At 33.6% G+C, this 23,623-nt stretch overlaps 1 protein-coding gene across 1 annotated transcript; it reads right to left on the bottom strand.

The window, feature by feature from the left end:
• Positions 1–1,815: 1,815 nt before the first annotated feature.
• On the bottom strand, positions 1,816–19,633 carry ANXA1 (annexin A1). The gene is made up of 13 exons (XM_047767777.1): positions 19,438–19,633; positions 13,457–13,533; positions 13,256–13,364; positions 12,630–12,724; positions 11,421–11,534; positions 10,906–10,996; positions 9,257–9,336; positions 9,009–9,065; positions 7,631–7,724; positions 6,685–6,780; positions 5,546–5,604; positions 3,331–3,453; positions 1,816–2,169 (listed from the first exon to the last, which is right to left on the bottom strand). Exons 2-13 carry the CDS (start codon positions 13,520–13,522, stop codon positions 2,113–2,115), a joined length of 1,041 nt encoding a protein of 346 aa, XP_047623733.1. The 5' UTR covers positions 13,523–13,533; positions 19,438–19,633; the 3' UTR covers positions 1,816–2,112.
• Between the last annotated feature and the right edge of the window lie 3,990 nt (positions 19,634–23,623).

Raw genomic sequence — 23,623 nt, 5'->3', positions numbered from 1 at the left:
GTTTTTTTATCCATTAATCTTTTGAAAGCCATCTTGATTATACCCACGTTTTGGAAAATGTGAATAAAACTGCTATAATCATTTATGTGTAGATTTTTTTGTGGACATAACTTTTCAACTCATTTTGGGAAAATACTTAGCAGTGTGACTGCTAAATTGTATAAGATTATCTTTAACTTGTAAGAACTGCCAAACTGTCTTCCAAAATGGCTGTACTATTTTGCATTCCTATGAGCGGTGAATGAGATTCCATTATTCCATTTGGAATAGATTTTGGTCATTCAAATAGATGTGTGGGTGGTATCCCCCATGTTGTTTTAATTTTTCTTTATCTAATACATGATGTTGAATATCTTTTCATACGGTTATTTTCCATCTATGTATCTTCTTTGGTGAAGTGCCTTTTCAATCTTTTTCTCATTTTTTAATTAAGGTGTTGTTTTCTTATTGTTGAATTTATGAGTTCTTTGTATATTTTGGCTACTGGTATTTTAATCATATCTTGTTTGCAAAGATTTTCTCTCAGTCTGCTTATTCATTCTTAATAGTATCTTTAACAGATCATAAGTTTTTCATTTTAATGAGGCCTAATCAATTTTTTCTTTCATGGATCATGGAAAGCTCTATATTTTTATCTTCTAAAATGTTTCTTTATACTTCTACTTACTACATACTCTCTTATTCAACTCTGTATCCACTTACCTAAATCTAGTATCTGGAATTTAGTCAGGAGCCTCTCAAGTGGTTTTTGATAAAATAAGTAGTTTAGTACTTTTGGAAAGCAGTATCAAATAGAATCCTAGTAGGAAATGGCTGGGAACACCAAGCTAGGAGTTTTGATGATAATTTTAAATAAGGGACTATTTATAGAGGAGTGAGCAGGTTAAAGGAACCAATGTGGAATACTGCAGCACCCAAAGGCCAGCACCAGCAGGTATTCCAGGGTCCAAGGGATAAGAAAAGAAAGTGTTGAGAGTTTGAGCCATCCACAAGAAGTTGAAATTGCATAGAACACACATGTTAATAAATCTATGTAGAATCAGAGAGGATCCTTCGGATCTCCTATCTTCCACGAGGTGCTCCCGTGGCTGAATATCAGGACCTAAGTTTAGGTAAAGAGTCTTCAGATGTGACACCAAAAGGAAAATCAACAAGGGGAAAAATCAAAGAACTAGACCTCATTAAAATTTGAAATGTTTCCTCTGAGAAAGACTTTATCTATTAGGAGGATACAAAGATAAGCTATAGACCGAGAGAAATATTTGCAAACCACTATTTGACAAAGGACTAATACCTAGACTATATAAAGAATTTTCAAAACTCGACAATGAAAAATAAACAAGGCTGAAATGCAAAACAGTGACAATATCAAAAGCTGATGAGGTTGTGGAGAAACTAGATTACTTGTAAATTTGTGATGGGAAAGTAAAATAGTATAGCCACTCTGGAAAGAGTTTGATAGTTTCTTAGAAAACTAAACATGCAACTACCATTTTTTTAAAAAGTGAGCAACTTTTACTGCTGTTGTCATTTAATCTTTACACAGGTTTATGGAATACAACAGAATATCCAATTATTACAATGCTGATGCAATAGATCTGTTATTATACAGGGATACTCTTGCAATGATCTGTACCCAGGCACTAAAATGTAAAAAGTTCATTTTCTAATTCTGTGAATGTTTTATTTAACATGTAAAATTATTCCATTAGATGATGATAATATAGAATTCAGGCTCCTGTTCCTTGATATCAAATTAAACAACTGCATTACGCACAAAGGGAAATCCGAATAGAAGAACCAATCACACAGCAATTGGCCTGTAAAATCATTTTATTTTCTGTGACATAAACATATTCCTCAGACAATGTTACTAGAACAACCTCTTCATGGGGTTCTATAGTTTGGGGTAAATATATTTTTTAAAAAACTTATCTCTATTATATAAAGTTGTAATACAAAAAATGATTTATAGGCTATATTTTTCAGAAAGGAGTTAGCTAGACTATAATCCTGCTGAAGAAATTTTCTTATTTAAGTCTATGATACGGAATGAAAAGATATGATTAAAAAGACTGCTGATCAAAAAGCTTGAGATCATCAAAGGAATGTTTAGTCTCTTCCACATAGAGCAACCAGAATTTTTTCATAATCTCCCTTGGTTTCATCCTGTTGATTAAAAAATAAAGTATATTTAATGCTATCAGAGACCATAATCAATAAGGTATTTTTTAACTGTAGAGTAATTATTGTATTAGTAGACAATAGTTGTAGAACATATATCACAGTACATCAATTACCCAGGATCCTAAGAATATCACTTATTCAATTGAATAGTGTAATTCATATAGAAATAACTGGTATTTGTTAATAAATTTTTATATGAAAAGCAATAGCTTTCAAAATTCAGAATGCAAATCTCAACTGATTATGAGGTATATTAGAGCCATTATTTTCCAGGAATGAAATATTACACAGAGTTAAGTATAATACAATATAATTTCATAACACCTTGAAGAGTATCTGAATTAGTCAGTCAGAGAGAAAGTTATCAGCCTATGAAATACTCACTTTTCTTGGTAGATGTTATCCAATATAAACGCCAAATTGAATTTAAATAGTCACCTATCTTTCATTAAATTCAAAATTCTTTCACACCTGACTTTCTTTTTTTTTTCTTTTTTTTCTTTTTTTCTTTTTTTTTTGCTTTATAGGGCCACACCCATGGCATATGGAGGTTCTCAGGCAAGGGGTCTAATTGGAGCTATAGCTGCTGGCCTATGCCACAGCCACAGCAATGCCAGATCTGAGCCACATCTGAGACCTACACCACAACTCACGGCAATGCCGGATCCTTAACCCACTGAGCGAGGCTCGGGAATGAACTGCAACCTCATAGTTCCTAGTCGGATTTGTTTCTGCTGCACAACAACAGGAACTCCACACCTGTCTTTCTTTCTACTTTTTAGGTTGAACATGCATTTTATACATTTTACATACTACAAAATTAGGAAAAACTTTAAAGTTTCTAATCCTCTGACCAATATTCATTGCAACATAAATCATAAATCATTATATCTCTCTACTAAAATATTTTGATTGCTAAATTTACATAGGGAAATTATTTCCATGACTACTGGAAAACTCCAGTATAGAACTCACTAGTAGATTTTATCACTGAAAGTTCAATTTACTTTAAATTATATATCTTAATATAACAAATTACTCTTACATATGAAATTTACAGATATAATGTCAGCCTTTCTTTTTGAAGAAGTTGCAAAAGAATTTGTCATTTGTAGGGGTAGCATTTTGAAAATAGCAACATACCAGGATGGCTTGGCAGAGGGAGATACCATACAACTTCTGATAGCATGCTTTGATGTCATTCATGTCAATTTCAGAACGGGAAACCATAATCCTGATCAGTGTCTTATGACGAGTTCCAATACCCTTTCCAAAACAAATGACAGTAAGTGTCCCTCATACAGAGTATCCTTTTAATAAGACATAGGTTTGAATATGCAGCTTTTTTGCTCACCTATATAGTTTTTATAGAGAAACTATTCCCACCTTAAAATACGCAAACACACACACACAGTTTACACAAGTGGTAATAAAATGACATGAACCCAAATGTGACATCAGCAGTATGTAAGAACTTTCATAACCTCTTAAATGGTCTTCTACCATCCAGTCTTTCCTCTGTCTAAACTATTCAATAATTACAAATAAAATGAACTTTTTTTTTTGTCTTTTTAGGGCCGTACCTGCAGCATATGGAGGTCCCCAGGCTAGGGGTCAAATCAGAGCTGTAGCTGCCGGCCTACGTCACAACCACAGCACCACCAGATCTGAGCCTCTTCTGCAAACTACATCACAGCTCCTTAACCCATTGAGCAAGACCTGCATCCTCATGGATGCCAGTCAAATTTGTTTCCACTGAGACATGAAGGGAACTCCAAAGTGAACTTTCTAAATTGCAAATCTTATCACCTAATTCATCTATTCATATGGCCTTTAATGGCCTTCAGATGCTTTGATGATGAAAACCAATCATTTTATTTGGGCTTCCAATGCCGTCTAATGCTACGACTTCTTCTCACATCACACACTCTCACTCTAATTATATTTAATATCTGATATCCTTCTACCTTCTGGACCAGACTTGCTTTCTTCCTTTATCTCTTCTACTCCTACTCTCATCTAATTCCTATTCAAATATCAGGTCTTAGTTTAGCTGACAGCAAGACTACACTGATTTCCAAAGTCTGGAGCACACATCCTTCTTCTGCTCTTTTACAATACTAGGTATTCATCATTACCCATCTAACTACCTCAGTAGCTAGCAAAGGCATAGGGTCAGGGATTGTACTGCCTACTCCCAGTGGCACAATGCCTATTGCTTCAAAGGGACTCTTTCCTACTAATTGAATGGTTAGATCTCTCTCTGAAGACTTCTTTATTTTGGAGTTGCAAAGGGAAAAAAAGACAACTTCATAACTTTTCACAATGCAAGTATACAGGTAGCATCCTATACAACAGGATGCATGCTAGATAATTAACTACAGTGAAGTGGTTAAAGTATTTCAAATACATCTTAACACTTTTCACTTCAGTGATCTTAGAATAACATTTAAAAATCTTAGAATGACATACTAAGCAATATCATGGAAGACAGAATAATAAAAAAGATAATGAAGCTTAGAAAGGGGGAGATTGTAAAATTTCAAACCTTAACAGAAGTAGGTTACTAAAGTCATACATTAGAACAAGTATACTCCCTATCCTCTGATGACTCAGGTTTTATGCAAATCATGAGTAATCCACAAACTACCTACAAACTCATCTTACTATTTTACTTATAAAAGAATATAATAAATCTAACAGAATTTTCCTGTAATAAGTATATTACCTCTTGCATCGGATGGAAAAGAAATCTTTTTTAATGGAAATACATTAAAATGAGTGTAATTTTCAAACAATATGAGGTTTTCTGTTCTTCTCTCCACACACAGTATTTTCCCCCAATCAAATCATACATATAGGTTCCTATGAACTGGAGATTGGCACTTGCCATCTGCCTCTATACAGAATGAATCATGAGCCACTGTAGCTGCCAATGCTCAACACCCACTGAAAGAGCTCAGGGTGGAGATCAGGAGTGAGGCACTCTGTGCTTTGGGAAAACTGGCAGAGCAGGTCTTCAGATAAGTAGATATTTTTAGGAGGAGATTTTATAAGCCCAATTCTTACATCTCCTCATATCTAAAAAAAGCACTAAAATCCTTCGGGATGAGGTCTGCTTCTCGTGACAAGCAGTAACCTTCACAAGACTAGTAGCAAATTTCTGCAAAATGTATGTTTGGTTGCATGTATCTCTTCCTTCATCAAAACCACATATATACCAACATTTCCCCCTGCCTCTTTGGAGCAGTATCTTAGAGCTCTCTGAAATGCTTCTTCCCAGGCTATGGTCCCCATTTTGTCCCAAATAAAACTTAACTCTCATTTAACTTATGCATGTTTTTTTAGCCAACATTACCTTCATGGCCTGATGAAGCTTCTCAGCAAAGAACATTGGCTTGCTTGTAGCACACTTCACTAAAAGGGAGGCATATTTTAGTTGACATATTTACCACAAAAGAAGAAAGATGCATTTGAAAGAAACAGGAAATAAAGAGTTTTGTAAGTAGGATTCCATTCTCCATTCCTGTTTCTCACCTCCCATCCTAATATGGGATATTTGGCTTATAAGAAGCTCTTCTCTAGATGGTGATTTTGAATATTCTGTCTCCTGACAACATCGCTTATATCCTATTATTTTAAATCTACCCAGTAGCAACTGCAACAACTCATACTACCCTAAATATACTCTTCATGGAAACAGGGAAACCAGTAGGTGCTCAAGAAATACTTCTTTCATCTTGTAGTAAGAAATAATATTTTAAGTGGACTAGAACAGCTTAAAACATAAAGAAGCTGCCATATAAAACACCAGCAGATGTTAAGATCCTCTACCTTGATACTCAAACCTTAAGAAGTAGCATCAACTTACAGCTTGTTAGAAATGCAGAATCCCAGAGCCTACTCCAAAACTACTGAGTCAGAATCTGCATTTTAACAAGATTCCCAAGGGATTCATATGCACATGAATGTTTGAGAAGCACTGCTTTAGCATGCAGGTTCCCAAACAGTGACTGGTCATCTGAATAAAATGGGAAACCTTTAAAATCTTTTTCTTCTGAAGACTTTTCAGAAGGCACCAGAGACCTACTGAATCAAACCTGGACTTGCCCAAAATTACTCAATTAGCAAGTGCCAGACTAGAATGTGGATCTGTACTTATCTAATTCCAAATCCCATGCTCTTAATAACCTCTTTGACTTTCCTCTGTGCCAACCCCAGCCTGGCGTATTGCAGGGTATAAGCAGGTGCTCAGTAAATACTATTCATCTGCACATCTTTTTGAAAAAGGAAATAATATCTGTTATTACTAGGAAGATCATTGTATAACTTCAGCTGAACATTTATTGCCATTATCTTACCTGTTGCCTCTATTTGAAACACAGATAAATTACATCTGAGTTTTTGTTTCATTTTGTTATATTTCTTTGTAAATTATGAGACAGCTGACGATGTAATTTCAAGTTAGAATACCCTTCCCTCTCCAGGACTACATACCAATAACTGTAAGGCAATTCTCGATGTCACCTTTCAACTCCAGGTCCAGAACTTTGTTCATGTCATGCTTGCTGTACTTGGAATACTTCTGAAACACTAAATATTAAATTTAAATTCAGAGATGTACAAAACACCCTATTCTTTAGCAAACTTTAGCAATATCAGGGCAACTGAGTGAAAGCATTCCTTAGGAGGACTAAACTTCAGAAAACACATTTTAAAGCTACTTATTCAAATAAGCGTGTTTTGGATACTTCATCTTCTCCTCAGAAAGTAACTCACATGGCTATTTTGGTGCCTCTATATATTTTCATGAAATTCTTGCAAATGTTGACATTTATGAGAAGTGGCATGTGATTGACAGCCATAAAACAGCATCAGAACTAAGTGCCACAGCAAATGGATCTTCCCTCATATAAAGATCTGTGTAATAAATTTCTCAATTCTAACATTAGAAATCAGAGTGCTATTATAAGATAATAAACTTTAGGTAAGCAAACTTCCCTTTGCTCTGGCTTCCAGAAGAATCTGAGCTAAATCTTGTGATCAAAGGCAAGAACACTTTTTTTGTTTTTTGCTAGTAGAACATCTATATATCTTTCCTTCACTTAGTCCTGAGGTTTTTTTGGTTTTCTTTACTGTAATTTCATTTGTTCTGTTATATGTGTATATTTTGTAATATCTATTCCAAATATTCTGGGGAGTAGAAATAGTAAGAGTAGTGTTCTATATGTCAAAGTCACCAAATGTGTTTTAACTAGCATAAAATAGTGGCTGGACAATGCTGGACAAATACACAAACAGCAATAAGGATTCAGGAGCACTGCATTCATTTGGTATAGGAGTGACACTGATTAAAATTTCTCTCTTCCTTTTCTCTTATTTGTCCTCAAAATAACTGCATCTTCTATAAACAAGTCCCAGGAAACATTTGTTTTCTTATTACCTCTGCGAAGATGAGGATAGCTTCTGGTAGTAAGAATGGTAATAAACACATTCACATCTGTCCCTTTTCTTCGTTCTCCTGCTTCATATAAAGCCTATCAAAAAACACAAAAATATGCATGACTATCTGCTGACTTGATATATGCACAAGAATGTTAGATCTCTTCAAAGATCTTTGAGGCAACTGTTTTGTGTCAATACAGAGTAGGCAATGCCAAGATTACAAGTTCCTTAGAGATGGGGACCTTATTTTGTCAAGTATCTTCCATAGTATTTCAAAGTTTGCCTTGCAAACACTAGAGACTAGTTATGTGTTTGCAGAATAAATATTTGTGGAATTTAATTGTTTTAAGATTATACCTATCATGACAACTCTAAGGGACTTTCTTTTTTTAAATTTTTAATTATTCAAAATAATTACCAGTAAATGGTACTAAAAGATCAATAATTCAACCATTACCTAGATCTTGAATTTTGACGTTGGAATTTCCAGATTCAAATTCTGACTCTACAACTTAATGTGCTTTGTAATCTTAAATAGCTTAACATTATTAAACTATAGATTTCCCTTTTTTGTAAATATAAAGGATGATCCTTGTGTATTGCCACAAGCATTCTCTGTTAACTTTGAAATCTTAATTACCATCCTCCTCCTGGGACACACTAACCCATGTAGCCACCATAAAGATATATCTAAGAGCCCTGAGAGTCTTAAAATGGAAAGCACATTCAGAAATGCCATAAGCAAATAAGAGTAATTTATTACTATGGGAAATTATTTAAATACTAACTTTTGTTCTTTGATATGATTACACAATTTCTATTAAAATGGTCAAACTTTTAAGCAACATAAGAAGTTATTCTGGACTTTTCGAGCAAACATCTGATATATGTGCATTTATTCAATAAAAGTTAATGAATGCCTAAAATGTGCAGGCTAATGTATTAGTACAGTGAAGTGAATGGAGGTAGTCAAGTAAGTTTCTATTCTTACTAACTCACAATGATGAATTTGTAGAGAATTCTATCCTATGAGGAAAGCATATGGACACAATAGCTATCTTTATTTTTTTAAACAAAAATTTCAGGCCCTAAAATGGCATAATTTTTCTAATATTTCCAATGGATTGGTGTGTAATAACAAGCAACCTTGCTGAAACTATGTGTGACAATATACTTGAAAGTATATAAATATCTATTTTTTATAATTTTGATATTATCACCATAATATTTGTACAATATAAACTTATACCTATAAATCATTCCATGGTTCACTGCTAAAAGAATATTACATGTGCTTCTTTCTTTCACTTTTCTTTCTCAGGCTTTATTTGAAGTAGGAATGTGGATTCTAGGAGCATCTGTGGGCATTTACTTACCCTTGCATCTGTATCAGCCAAGTCATCATTTATAGCAAGGTCCTCAGATCGGTCACCCTGGAAAATATCCCATTCTCTTGTGAGTAGTTTCATAGCATGGTTTCACATGATTTACTCAATCCCTTTAAAATAACATGAGTAATATTCCTTACAAGAAAGGAGTGAATTGCTCATTTATAGGGATAAATGAAATCTAAGATTTTACTTTTCAAAAAAAAGAAGCATTTCCTGAACTATTTGAGTTATACCTTAGCAAGAGAAAGCAAAGCCTTCTGATAATCTCCAGATGTGTCTGAGGTAATGTCTTTAGCCAGATCTCTCTTCAGTTCTGAGAAGTAAGAAAAGTATATTTTGCAGTTAATTAGTGATAAAAATAATATCTGACATCTCTGTATTGGCTCACAATTTGCAATGCCAAAAGTTCAATAACTTATGGAACAACATTTAAACTATTATCATTTTTTAATGAAAATAGAGAAATCAGAGAAAAGAAATTTTTTAACTATCAAATTTATTTCCTATAAGGCAATTGAAATAATTTAGATAATACTGTGAATGAAGACCTATAGTCCTAAAGCTTTTGCTAACAAGAAGAAATTGGGGAGGTATACATTATTAAATAACTAATTATGAAATAAAACAGACCAAAATTTAATCAATGGGATGAATAGGACATTTATTTAAAAGGATAAACCAGAAGTACCTGATTGAACACAGACTATTTATTTACTTTACATATGATAAATATCTTATATGTAATAGAGTTAAATTATGAATGCTTATGTATACACATCTATATTAGATACAGATTTAAATGTTTTCTTTGATAAACACTTAACTTACAAAGTGATGATGTATTAGCAAAAAAACTGAGTTTAAAATTGGCTAGAAGACAGAAAAATTTAATAAGCTACCACTGAACTCTACCTTGGGAATAAAGGATAAATATGGATATTTATCTTTATAAACTATGTTTTATCAAATAAAAGACGAACAATAATGCCCCTAATGATGCTTATCACTGATAAATGGATCTAAGATAAATACTGACAATGAGATAAGAACTGCAGAATGGGGTTAAAAGCTTCCTTATTCTGATTTCTTTATTAGATTGCTCTGAAAACAGTGCACAAGGGCTATTGTATTCTCTGTGCTTGGTATGAAAATCAAGCAGAAAGAGCCTCTGTGGTGCTACATATTGTGTGGGGAAAAGAAAAAAGCTGGGGGCTCTGGAAACTAGAAAAGGAAAATCATAAAGACCCAGCACTGCCGAGGACCCACTCGCCGACACTCTCTTTACAGTATTGAGTATATCATTTAACCATGTTAAACTGAATAGATAAAATGAATCCATGGCTGGTGTTTCATCATCTGGATCTAACTGTAAATGGAGAATGAGTCGTTTATGTTCATAATGGTAAAGCTGTTTGCATCATAGAATTATAATTACCAAGCTCTTTAACTTTTCAAGGACAAATGTTTGGACATTTTAATATATTTTTTGCTATCTTTTCAAAATGAAAGACAACAGGACATTTTTAATGAAATAAATCTCAGAATAAGAAGAACTGTTTTTAGCAAATTCTTTAGATTCAGTGTTTTAAATTGAGTTTTCTACTGCAATAACATGTAGCTGTTTGCCCCAGAAGGATATTTCTTATTAAAGGGCAAGCTTGATGAGGACTGAGACAATTGTGTCCCTTATCTGCAACCCAGCAACTTAAATGCTGTCTAGTAACAGTAGGTGTGTGTGGTAGACAGTGACAAACAATGAAAAAATATTTTAATACATTGTTTCCGGAGTTCCAATAATAAACATCCATACTCAATTTTAAGAAAAGTGTATCAGATTTCCGTTCCAACCAAGGCATTTGGACTGTGGGACATTCAAACTTACCTTCTTTATACACTCTGTTAATTTCTCTGATTTCTCTGTTAGTTCTCGATGCCAAAATTTCATTCAGAGTATCTTCATCAGTTCCAAGGCCCTGAATTGAAAAAGAAAAAAACGAATGTAGAAAAATCTTCACTCAAGAGTATCAGCTAGTTTTTTGTCCAAAAAATTTCTTTAAATCTGACATTTAGTAAATTTCTCTCAGTATTTAGTTAATAGTCATAATATTTAATATTGCAATAAGGCATATTTATTATATTGCTCTAAACTAAAATCAGTTTAAAACCAAATTTATAAAACCAAATTTATAAAAACTGAGGTATGTAACATCATGAGGATAGAAGAAATAACACAGTTGTTAACACCAACATTTATTTATTCATTCATTCATTTTATTTCCACTGATTGATAGTCTCATACTAGTTGCTGAGAATACAATAGGAGGCATTCTCTTGGACTGTGCAGTGGACTGGACATTCTCTTGAGGAAAAGAGTTTTTCCTAAATCAGGTGATTTACCTTCATGGCAGCACGGAGTTCATCAGCATCAAACTGAGCTGGAGTTTTCAGCAAAGCCAAAGCAACTTCCTCAAGGTGACCTGTGAGGGCTTTCTTCAGAGCTTCATCCAGGGGCTATAACAAGGAGGTGTCATAAAATTTGGGTACATAACACACTAGGTGATACAGTAATGTGATATTACCTGATCTTTAGGTAGTTTTACCACTGATTCCTAAACCCAATCATCATTTAGAGCTCCATCCCTTCACATAGAAAAGGATAGCTGTATATCACTGTATATCTAAAAGATATACAGTGATTAGAATGGAATTTACTGAATTTACTCATAACTTCTTAAAGTTCAGGGTTCTCAATCTTTTATACAGGAAAGAAATCACAGAGCTCAAAAAACAAGGGTGGTGAATTAACAGAAACAATAGTAAGAATACTTTAAAAAGAATGTATTAATAACTTTTCCAATCTTTGAGGTTTACATTGTTCAAATAAGCACTATTACCAGACATTGACATTATATAGTTTTCTAATTGTACTCCTTTAAAAAATTACCCATATTTGGTCTAAAAATATAAGGCTTACTTTTTTTTCTTTTTATAGCCACATATGTGGCATATGGAAGTTCCCAGGCTAGGGGTGGGGTTGAATCAGAGCTGCAGCTGCCAGCCTACCTCACAGCCACAGCAACACCAGATCTGAGTCCTATGTCATAGCTTGCAGCAAGGCCGATCCTTAAGGATCCTCAACCCACTGAGTGAGGCCAGGGATAGAACTTGCATCCTCATGGACACTACGTCAGGTTCTTAAGCCACTAAGCCACAACTGGAACTCCGAAAAGCTTATTTTAAAGTAGACATTCAGACATTAAACAGCTCAGTTTAAATTTTAACAGAAGACGCATTTCAATCAGAACGTATTCTTTATTGCCAATAGTAACACTGATGTCTATTATGTTCAAGTGAAAAAAAAAGGTTGTCTCCAATACAGAATACCACACGTGCAGAAAACCAAGATGACAAACAATGTATAAAACTATTAAATTTGTTAGAATTGATTATATTGCAATCAAGGGGATAATACTGTAATTGCAGTCTTAGTTGTAATGGAAAAACAGTGGCTAGAGACTGAAAGAACTAGACAACTGTGCTTCGAAATCTGTATTTAAACATTAAAGTGGCCGGAATTAATTTTCTAAATTAACCAATCCAACCTACCTTTCCTTTCTCCTGGAGATATGCTGCCTTGATCTGCTGACGCTGTGCATTGGTTCTCTTAGTTAGAATTTCAATGATGGTTGCTTCATCCACACCTGGAAATAAAGGGGCCCTCAACTTTTAAAATCAATTTTCTTCATCTTTAATAACTGACATAAAATGATTCATTATCAATATGCTTCAAATGAAGTTCTTAGCAAAACTTAGAAGAATAAATTACATCAGCCTAGGATATGGATACAACACTACATATCAAATAGAAGTACTCTGGAGGACATTCCATTCACTTGAATGAAAGAAGGGGAGGAAATTATTCCTGGTCTTCAGCATTGCAGTGTTTGGTTCCTACCTCAAACCCTTTGTGTGAGCAGAGGTGTTGACTTCAGAATTGAGTCTCTGCCAGAAATGAGGGGTGAGAATATCTGTTATAGCAGTAGAGATTCTACTGATTTGACCAAAACTTTCTAAATGCTGAGAAAGGAAATATATCTTTGTTGACAAAGAAATCTTTTTATCTTCAAAAATGAAATAGGCTCTTTCCACTGCACATATCTATTTCCCAATAGCCATTCAAATGACCATTCTGAAAAGTCCAGGGGGAGAGTGTTTTGGTGAGATATAATTACCTTTCACTGTTATCGCTTTATGCAAGGCTTCAACATCTGAGGATGGATTGAAGGTAGGATAGGGGCTCACTGCTGACCCAGGACCACCTTTGGATCCTTTCACAGTTTTCTGTGGATGACAGAGAAATAAATGACTGTCCATTCACTTATATGAGTTTCTATTTTAATATTTAACTATTATTTTACTGTCACTTAACTTACAATGTATTCTTGCTCTTCATTGTCAATAAACCAGGCCTGCTTAAGGAATTCAGATACCATTGCCATTTTTGAAGGATCTGGAAAGAAAACAGGTAAATGCTTTTACAAACCACAAACCCACCATGCATACACATTACCCCACCTTCTTACATAGACATAGAGCAACCACACCCTCACTTTCCAGGATTATTCTTAGAAGCATCATAGATGCTAGATATAGGGGTTTTTTGTTTGTTTATTTAGAGAATTTACCACCCTTGAGCAGAAATTCATAGCCTCAGAAACTTAGCTCTTTCTCTGATTATCCAGTCAAACATTTGGGATGAGATGACTTCTGCAAGTAAACACATAGGCTGAAGAAAAGAACTGGCAATTCACTTTGTTACTCTAAATTTACAGACCACCCACTGTATGCTAAGGACTGAGGGCACAAGAACACTGAAACACCCCTTCTCTCAAGGAACTTAGAGAATAATTCTGTTTTCTTTTCCATTCCTTGGTAAAAAATTATTTTAGCACCTGGAATAATTGTTACACTCACATCTCTTCCTATATGAGCCGTGTACATACTAGTCCTGCATGTGGTTTTGTTTTTTTGTTTGTTTTGTTTTGTTTTGTTTTGTTTTTTCCCAAAACACACACACACACAAATTAAAAAAAAAAAAAAAGGAAAAGGATTATTCTACACCAGGTTCTTTGCTCTAATTGGCTTCACTAAAGTGAAATTGCACCATGCATGCTCTCTTTTGGAAAACTTTATCTTAAAGAAAATTGCTTGAATTGCTATCATGGTTCAGCAATATTTTAATTTAATAAACCACCTATATTTTTAGAACCTGAAGTATGTTTAAAAAAATTAATATGTTCTCTGTTTTATCTACAAAAGAAACCACTAATGATCAATTTTGTCTAGGGATGAGTTTTTAGGAACCCAGGCTCTAGATCTGTGCTGATTTATCTCTGCATACCCTTTTGTTTACTTCAGGAGAATATCTGAAGGAGATTGGAAGGATAATCTTAGCAGTTTTAAATTCTTGATATGAACTTAAATGGCTCATGAGGAGAAAAACCCATAACCTGATTCCTTAACAGCATGTTCAGACAATGTATTTCAATCCACACCTGCTGAAAAATAGCTGTAGTTCCAAATAATAAGATTAAACACATGAGGGAAATAATATCCAAAACAGAAACTATCTCCACTTAGTTATCATGGGGATTGTTCAAATTACTGTTCTGTCATCTCTGAGAAGAACCAATATATTGTGCACTCATTTAATCTCCTCCCCCCAGCGACTGATAAATTTAAAGTTATTTCCTGAGATAAAGGCATAGCACGCAATTTTGCACAAGTTTTTAGTTCCTATTACAGTATAATCTGGTGCAATTTCTGTTGGCACATGGAGTTTCATTTCCCTATTGCTTAATTGGCACATCCAAAACTTCTTGCTATTTCTGGCAAGGTTTCAGCTATTTAAAATTTCCATTTTTACCATCTCATCCATGCCCTTTATAAAGTAGAATTTTCAAAATGAGTGATGTGATTGGTCTCTTAGAAAAGTATTTTTCCTTCAGTTACAGATAAATGTGTTACAATATTTCTGCTCTTTTGAATTAGAAAAGAAAATCTTCAAAAGAGATCAAAGAAGAGTTAAAGCTAGTGTCAAATACAAATTTAAAAATGAGCCTCACAACTTCAAAACAAATTTTCTGAAAACTTTACTATACTTCATAATTTTTTTCACTTTTAGAAAAAAATTCACTGAAACACTTTTTTCACTTTTTTATATAACACATTCATTTCTTAAAAAACAACTTGAGAAAGCCTAGGAAATTATATTAGTTTATTAATTACATAACACAAAATAACAAAAATAAAGGAGTTAAATAATTTGACACAAGGGTATCTAAATGGGAGACAGTTTTGTGACCTATCTTCTCTGTTTCTACATTTTTATCTGAAGCAAAAATGTAGGATGGCCTGAAAGTATGATCTGCAATATGGTCTGGAAAAGAAAAGCAACCTGAATAGAACTTGCCTCAGGAAAGTACTTGGGGAAAAAAGAATCTCAATTCAACCAAGTAACTCTCAGCAAAGCTTAAAGAGACAAGGATTGTAGCAGTTTATAAAAAATTGCCCTAAAGGAAACATTTTATCATGTAATGCCAGGTAAGTGCTCAAATGCAACTGCATGTATTACGGAAATTTTGAGTTGCAGCACACCTTACAAATGTCACAGCAAAAATACTTTGCTCAAATTGTATTACTAAACCATTTCATCTGTTTAGTACCTCACCTCTGCAGGAAAACCCACATTTTATATTTGATAAAACCCATTCAATAGTGTGAAGGGTTCTCAACAAAATGCATGCAAACATGCTTTGTAGATTGTTACATGTTATATAAATACTTTTCAGATATTTTTACTATTCATAGAATAATCTCTAGAAATTATAATTGTACAGTAAAAAAAAAATTTTAATAACCCTGAGAATTTACTGAAAGTTTTCTTTTTTCTGTCTCTCTTTTTAATTGCAATGTTTAGGATATGTACTAGGTATTTAAGAGCTTATTTTATCAATTTTCCTTGGCTTGATATATATTTAATCTAGCTACCAATGAGTTCTGAAACCAAGTTTATCTCAGTCCTTAACATCATCTAATTTGAAGACAAAATTGGCCTTTGATATACAGACTGACTTTTATGGAAATTATTTATATTCCAGAGTTAGTTATTCTAATTAATAATCTGTGAACATGCACTGCCTACAAACCTCATTTATCTGTGAAAAAGTGTCTAACTTTCTAGAAATTAACGTTTCTGTGTGTATTTATATGTCATAAGAGAGCTCGCTCTCTTCCTCTCATTTAGCAAGAAATTGAAGAAGGTAAATCTGCATAAAAATATGTTTAAGATGCTCGAAAAAGATGGAGCCATGCTTACTAAATGTAAAAGAAAGGTATTCCAGAAACAGTACATTACCAATTCTGCCAACCAGACAATTTGAGAAAACTAAGGCTTATTTTGCGCGATGGCCATGTCCTTATATTTTAATTCATAGAGACAGAAGTAATTGGAGATATTGGGACATCATATCTGCAGTGTTCTCTCAAATAACTATTAGCGAAGGTGAAGGGAGAAAGGGAAGAATTCATGATAAAGCAAATGTGGTGAAATGTTAACACTTGGGGAATCTGGGTAACAAGTGTTTGGCAATTCTGTGCAATATTCTTGCAACTTTTCTGAATGTTTGAAATGATTACAAAAAAACCTTTTTGAAAACCACATCCAGAATTTCTGACAGAGGAAACCAAGTTTTGTGGTCCATCATGTCTTCCTGATAACAAGCGAGAAAGAGCTGAGCTCTACAATGACAGAAGTAGAAAGTTCCTTACCAAGCACAGCATTATTTTTCCCATTTTCTACCTGAGAAAACAAAGGGTAATTCTTTCTGGCATTTTCTAGATACTAGTTGCAAGCATCAAGGCATATACATAAATTCATGCCTCCTGATTCCAAAATGTTGTGTATCCTTTTAAACTAGTGACCAAAAAGGCAGTGATAAAATCAGTGTTATTTTTACTAGCTCATGCTGAAGAATTCAATCCATTCACAGTTAATCCATGGAGACTGTGGCAGGTTTCGCCCCAGCCCTAGGGAGTTTATTTTCAATGCTTTGGCTTCTGCATAATTCTTTTCCTCGAATATATATTTCACAAGTCTTTCCCACACCCTCTCATATGAGAAAAGGCAATTAGACTGTACAATGGTATCACTTACGAAGAACCACTTTATGGAAGGTAGTCTAATGAATGTTTTGCTTCTAGGCCTTTGGATAAGGTGTTCCCTTTGACTGGAATGCTGTTTCATCTTCCACACCCAAAGACTTCTGCGTAAACGATGGCTTCTGGTAAACGATACTTCTAGGTGAGGATTCAGCCTAGATCTTATCGCATCCTCCAGGAGGCTTTCCTTGGTTCAGCACTGGGGTGAGTGACTGTGCTCTCCCAAAGCATCCTGCCTTTACTCCTATATTTGCCCCTAGTGTTCTGTATGATGGTTTTCTATTTACTTATTTATATCTATAGCAGCATTCCACAGGAGCTAATCTACTACTCATTATGAACTCCAATCCCTGGCAGAATGCCTGGTATTTAGTATGCAAATAAGCATTATTAGATGAATAAATAGTATATCAGTACTAGTTATTTAGGAAATATAACAATATCAATTTAACAAATGGTTTCTACCTGCAACTATAGTATGTAAAAATAAGAGTTGAGGAGTTCTGAGTTCTAGTTTGATTCTCTTCAACTCAAGAAAATATTTCAATTCTCCAGAGGGGCCTCCATTTATAAAAAATAAGGGTGTTGGGATACACAGTAGCTAAGATTCATTATAACTCTGAAGTTCCCATGTTAAATCTCACCTCAAGTAGACAGAGGTAAAGAAAATTAGCATAATGAATGAAGGTATAATTTGTATCTGTTCTGATCTTTTTGATAAAAATATCTCCAGTTTTAAGTAAAGAGGAAATCATTTACTCAAAAAAAAATGGCTTTTGGCTTATTACTGAAAAATAATAGGTCATTGGTTTCATACTGATTTTGAATATGTTATAAATTAATGCGTCTAGAGAGGATTAAGAACCAGCTCAGTAGCTAACATCAGTATAAATTAATTTTTGAAGATGTTTTGATTGAAAAAATAGTTAATAAGCATGAAACTCTGGCAGGTTTCTTAATAATATCATTACTGATTTTGTCAACATTAATCAAACGTATGTCTGTCACATGTGGTTGAGCCTGGGGCTAGACTGGCAACATAACTTCTGGAGAAGAGTCCATTTCAGAATTATGAAATCATCATTTTATCCCATTTGAGTCATTTTGCAATGTGCCTACCTAAATGCATTCCTGCAGGCCAAGGAGAATATTACTTTTTTTAAGACCATATATAAATTTAGTCACAAACAGGGCAAGAAAAAGCACACCTTTTTGATTAACCAGCACTAAACATCTGATATCCCATCATTTAACATGCAGCATGAGCTAAGAAAAAAATTCTTAAAGGAACGTTTGTAATAAGCAATAGCAAGATATGTGGTTAAGATTCAAAATCTCTCACTTTTGCATGTATACCTGACACTAGTGAAAACCCTACTTTAGATAAACTGTACTTTTCTAAGGAGCTTTATGGCCATGAGCTCATTCAACAATCTCAAAATGCTTCTAAGTGGAGTAATATTTAGAAGGTCCTATGGCATTCCCAAGGGATAACTTATCGGACACCACCCAGGAAATACTTCCTTTCCCTTAGGTTTTCAAATCAGCACTTGAAAAGCCTGTCTATGACACAGAGATTACAGGAAAAAGAATATGGCCACACCCTCTCTAAATGAAATGATTAATAAACAGATCCTCTTATTTATTTACACTGCCTGAGTGAACATAACATTAATTTCCAAATTTTAATTACAAAGGGCAAGATTGCCACTATGAGTTCTGAATATTCTTCTTTCTTCTTCTTCTTTTTTTTTTTAACATTATTTAAGTCCGGCTATTTTGAAATATTTCCCTGAAACCCCCACTCTGGGTTCTTCCAGCCTGGCTCCCCCCAAACTCCCACCATCCATATTGATTTCCATATAAAGCACACACAGTTCTTGGGAAGTCATAACTTGTGGGGGAAAAAACACATTCTTTCCTTCTTTTCCATGATACCTTCCTTATCAACGGTACAATAAGCCAGTTTTAAGGAAACAAACTCTCCTTATTTTAAAAATTATATTTCTTAACTGAGAACAAAATGTTTCATCTTGTGATTCCCAAATATAAATAGCCAATGAAATTTTACAGGGAGTTTTATCAAACATGTAAATGCAGCTAGCCATAAATTCCACAGAAATAACATTAAACATTGTGATGAGAAAAGTTTTCAAAACAGCCAAAACTAACTAAAAGGAAAACCAATACTTACCTTTTCTTTTTCCCCTGCCTTCGTCCAAAGAACTAAAGAGTCTCCTCTGAATGTTTCACACTAGAAGTGGAGCCTTGGGCTTCTCATTTTATAGAGTTTGAAAGGAGACCACACCTAGCAACCAGAAGTTAGTAACTGGCTGCCTTTTGTTTGAAATACAGGGCTCAGCCTTGCCCCAACCAAAGTGAAACAAGCCTTGCAAAACTACTCACTAAACCAACTCAGAGCTGACAGCACAGAGGAAAAGAAACGGAAGGAAGGATTTTTTTTTTAACCTCTTCAGTTTGTACTGTTTTTTCTGGGGGAGTAGATGCAAGAGATTTTCAAATATGCAGTACTGTCCAGCTCAATTCGGATACCAATGATTGGCATGCTTTTTAGTTAAACAAGTTGTGAAATGAAAAACCATAAACTTTAAAACAAAAGTAAACAAAAAACCTCCTTTGGCTAAGTCTCAGCTTCATCACTAATTACTATGTGATCTTGCGGACATATTTAATTTCCTTGAATTTGAACTTCTGTAAAATTGGGGTAATATTTTCTAGGCTGCCAAACTTCTAGAATTCTCATGACAATTGAGAATGTATATTTGTACATTTTAATGTTATACTCTACTAGATAATTCTCTATTTCACCAGCATTTTTCTTGCCTTCAAAATAAAAGTTTTGTGCTTGCATACAGCTTGTTGATATAAATAAGAAATATAAAAGAAATAAAATTTCAGACTGTCCAAATTTCAAACAAAGTTAATGAAATATGATCAGTATGACATTCAAAGAAAATCTTGGCATTAGGGGAATGCCTATATGCATTAATTCTTTTTATAGAATAAGTTATATGTAAACTTTGATACTAACAGATTGTTGACATTCTAGAGAATTTGAACAATAAACCAGAACTATAAAATGAAAGGATTAATGGAGTAGCAGCTATCACAGTACAGGTACCTTAAGAAATTCCCCACTTGAAGCAAGAAAAGGAAATTTGTTCTGGCAGCCTGATGGTGATTCATTTTCACTCTTAATGAAAGCCTACAAAATTGTATAAGATGTTTCCATTAAAGTATGCACAAATATGAACTCTCTCATAGAGTGATAGTTCAGTTTATACTGAACTATTTCAGTGATTTGTTCTTTTTCCTCTTTTTCTCCTGTTATCTTGGGTTTTTATATATATTTATATATATCAAGTTAGGAAAAATCAATGAAAATGAGATTATCAGTTTTTACAACATATTCTAAATTCTAATTATAAGACTATTGTTAATGAAGTCAACATATCCTGAAGTAGGATAATCATCTAATCTAAATATCTGAATAAATGCCAGTTTACTATAAGTATGCATTGAACTAATTCATTAGGTACTAACTAATTAATTGGTTGGTATTATTGCAAATGGATCTCGACAAATGTAGATCAGCTTTCTAAAACCACATTTATTTATTAGGCGAAAAGGGAAAATATAATTACACAAAACTTTTCTTCTATTCATATTTGTGTTCCTAACTTTGATAATGGAAACACTGGAAGTTTTGTGCACAGTAACACTCCTATGAAATGAAGAAAAAAGTTTATGTACCTTTTGTAAAATATAACTTCCTAAAAGAAACATATAGTCATTTATTGTTTTTTATGGTTACCAGTAGCATAAATTTAGAGGAACTTTGCTATATATTTGGTTTTATAATGGATTGGCAGACATATAACAGCATAATAGATGTGGTATTTGTGGCAGAATTGAGGACAAAAAGAAAAACATTTTTCCAAAATGAACTTCGAGCTATAATTCTAAAGACAATAAAATTCCCAAATATAAAAAGAACGTCACTGATCCTATAGGAATAGTGCTCTGAATAATCTCTTGGAAACTACCCTCCCTCTCCCAGTACCACCACAATAATATGAAGTGGAATTTTGGAAATAAAACAAAACATATTATATGTTACCATTAACAGCTAAGGGATAATCACTGGTTAAATGCTTCATGTACTTGAAATGCCACATACTACAACTCTGGAGAAATGAGTCACTGCTCTTGCTGTTTCTAGATGACTCACCAGCTCCATTTACTTTACACAGAGAGAAAATAGGAAGTGAAGGAAGAAAAGGGGAAAAAAGAGAGCTAAAAGGAACCATTATATTTTATATTTTTACAGCATATTTATTTCTGCTCCTGTAGTTTAGGCTACTATTGAGCTGGTCATCAGCAACTGAGATCACTGGAATCAAGAGCACTGTGGTGCCCTTTCTCATTTCACTAGATTTTCTGAAATCTTGTATAACCCAAGGACAAGACAGAAAGGGCTGAACATGCACTCATATTAAACTTACTGCAAATATCAGGGTGTGAGTTTTGAGGTAAAAGTTAATCTCATATATAACTTAAAGAAATACCATATTTCTCCCATCCACATGTTGTAAATGAAATAGCTACCGAACAAAAAAAGGTAACATACTTGTGCTGAGGCCTTATGTCTCTGCCTCTCTACATTTTCTTTTGTGAGTGAGAAATCTAGATAAAACAGAAACTCGGATTCAGTGGTGGCTTAGTATCTATTACTGTGTGACTTAGGAAAAGTCAGTGAATGATTCGGTGAGTCAGTTCTTACACTCCTTCCTAGGATCATGCTAGGATTAGTAATTTAATGTTTCACAAGTCTTTTTTATCCTTGAATATAGTATCCCCATCCCTCTATGTATTATCCTAAAAACAGGGAATAAGATGGTCATGATGGCTATTGTAACTAATTTTATTCCAATGAATTCTCAAGAAGTTTTGGGGGAGAAAAATTAAGATGTGGGTTAGGGTCAAGAGGTCAAAGTCTGCTTTCTAGGTTCAAGGAGAGCAAACGCACTATTTAAATCTAAAGTTGTGCAATTTCAAGTTTCCAAATGCCAGCTTAATTACTATACATTTTATATGCAAATCTATAGCCTTTCATGATTTGTACTATCATAGCGATTTTTCCTTTTATGTCAACCTTCTTGGAGTAAAACTTTCTGATGAGAAAAGAAAATACATATAAACTCATTGCATAAAAATATTTGAGTAATAGATATTATTTATTAAAAAATCCAATTAACAGAAATACTTATTCATTGCTGGTAGGAATACAAAATGGCACAACCCTCTGAAAAATTGCCTGGCAGTTTCTTATAAAAGTAAACATAGTCTTAGGATACAATCCAGTGATAGCACTCCTAGATACTTTAATGAGTTGTGAAAATTGTTTTCACAGAAAAATCTGCACACAAATGATTATAGCAGCTTTATTCATAACTGCCAAAAACTGGTAACAACCAAGACGTCCTTTAAGAAATGAATGGATAAACAAACTATTATACATCCATACAATGAAATTTTATTCAACAATAAAAAGAAATGTGTTAGCGAATCAGGAAATGACATAGAGGAATCTTAAATGTATGTTGCTAAGTGAAATAAGGCAGTATGAAAAGGTTATGAACTGTATGATTTTGACTACATGACATTCTGGAAAAGGCAGACTCTAGAGTGCACACAGATCAATGGCTACCAGGAGTTTGGGGAAAAATGTAAGGGAATGAGTAGGTGGAACACAGGGGATTTTTAGGGCAGGAAATGATTTTATACTAAAAAAATCATCATAATCATAATGTCATATATATGATTTTTTTTACATTTGGCAAAATCCATAGAACTGTATAACATGAAGAGTGAGCTTTGATGTAAACTCTGGCATTAGTTAATAATAATGTATCAATAGTGATTCACCAATTATAAGAAATCTACCACAGTGAGGCCATATATTAATAATAGAAGAAACCGAGGCCAGGGAAAAGGGATTTTATGGGAACTCTATTTTTATACTCAGTTTTTCTATAAACACTAAACATCTCTAAGAACTAAATTTTATTAATTTAAAAAAACCCAGTTGACTATATAACAATAGGTTTACATTCTTAAATTGAATAGTGCTATTATTTTCAACTTCTATTTGAACTGAATGGATTAAGTAATTTAAAATAATTCTTTAAATAGGAACAATTAGAAAAACTGGATCCCCATTTTAACAGCACATTAAAAAACATGTCTAGATACATCTAAGGATCAAATGGAAGAAAATAAATAAATACCATACAGAATCTTTAGATTAGGGAAACTGTTTTCTACAGATGGAAACCTAATATGATTTTATTTTTATT

Source organism: Phacochoerus africanus, chromosome 2 (assembly GCF_016906955.1).
Source record: "Phacochoerus africanus isolate WHEZ1 chromosome 2, ROS_Pafr_v1, whole genome shotgun sequence".
Classification (NCBI taxonomy): Eukaryota; Metazoa; Chordata; class Mammalia; order Artiodactyla; family Suidae; genus Phacochoerus; species Phacochoerus africanus.
The sequence above is the reverse complement of the archived record's forward strand: the minus strand, read 5'-3'. Positions and strand labels throughout refer to the sequence as shown.

What these genes read in the sequence shown, in the direction of transcription:
- ANXA1 (XM_047767777.1), bottom strand. Translation starts at nt 13,522, where the DNA reads ATGGCAATGGTATCTGAATTCCTTAAGCAGGCCTGGTTTATTGACAAT. An exon ending in CTATCCTCATCTTCGCAGAG is followed by an intron (nt 6,781 to 7,630) that starts GTAATAAGAAAA and finishes TTTAATATTTAG; the next exon opens with TGTTTCAGAAGTATTCCAAG. An exon ending in GAATTGCCTTACAGTTATTG is followed by an intron (nt 5,605 to 6,684) that starts GTATGTAGTCCT and finishes CCTCCCTTTTAG; the next exon opens with TGAAGTGTGCTACAAGCAAG.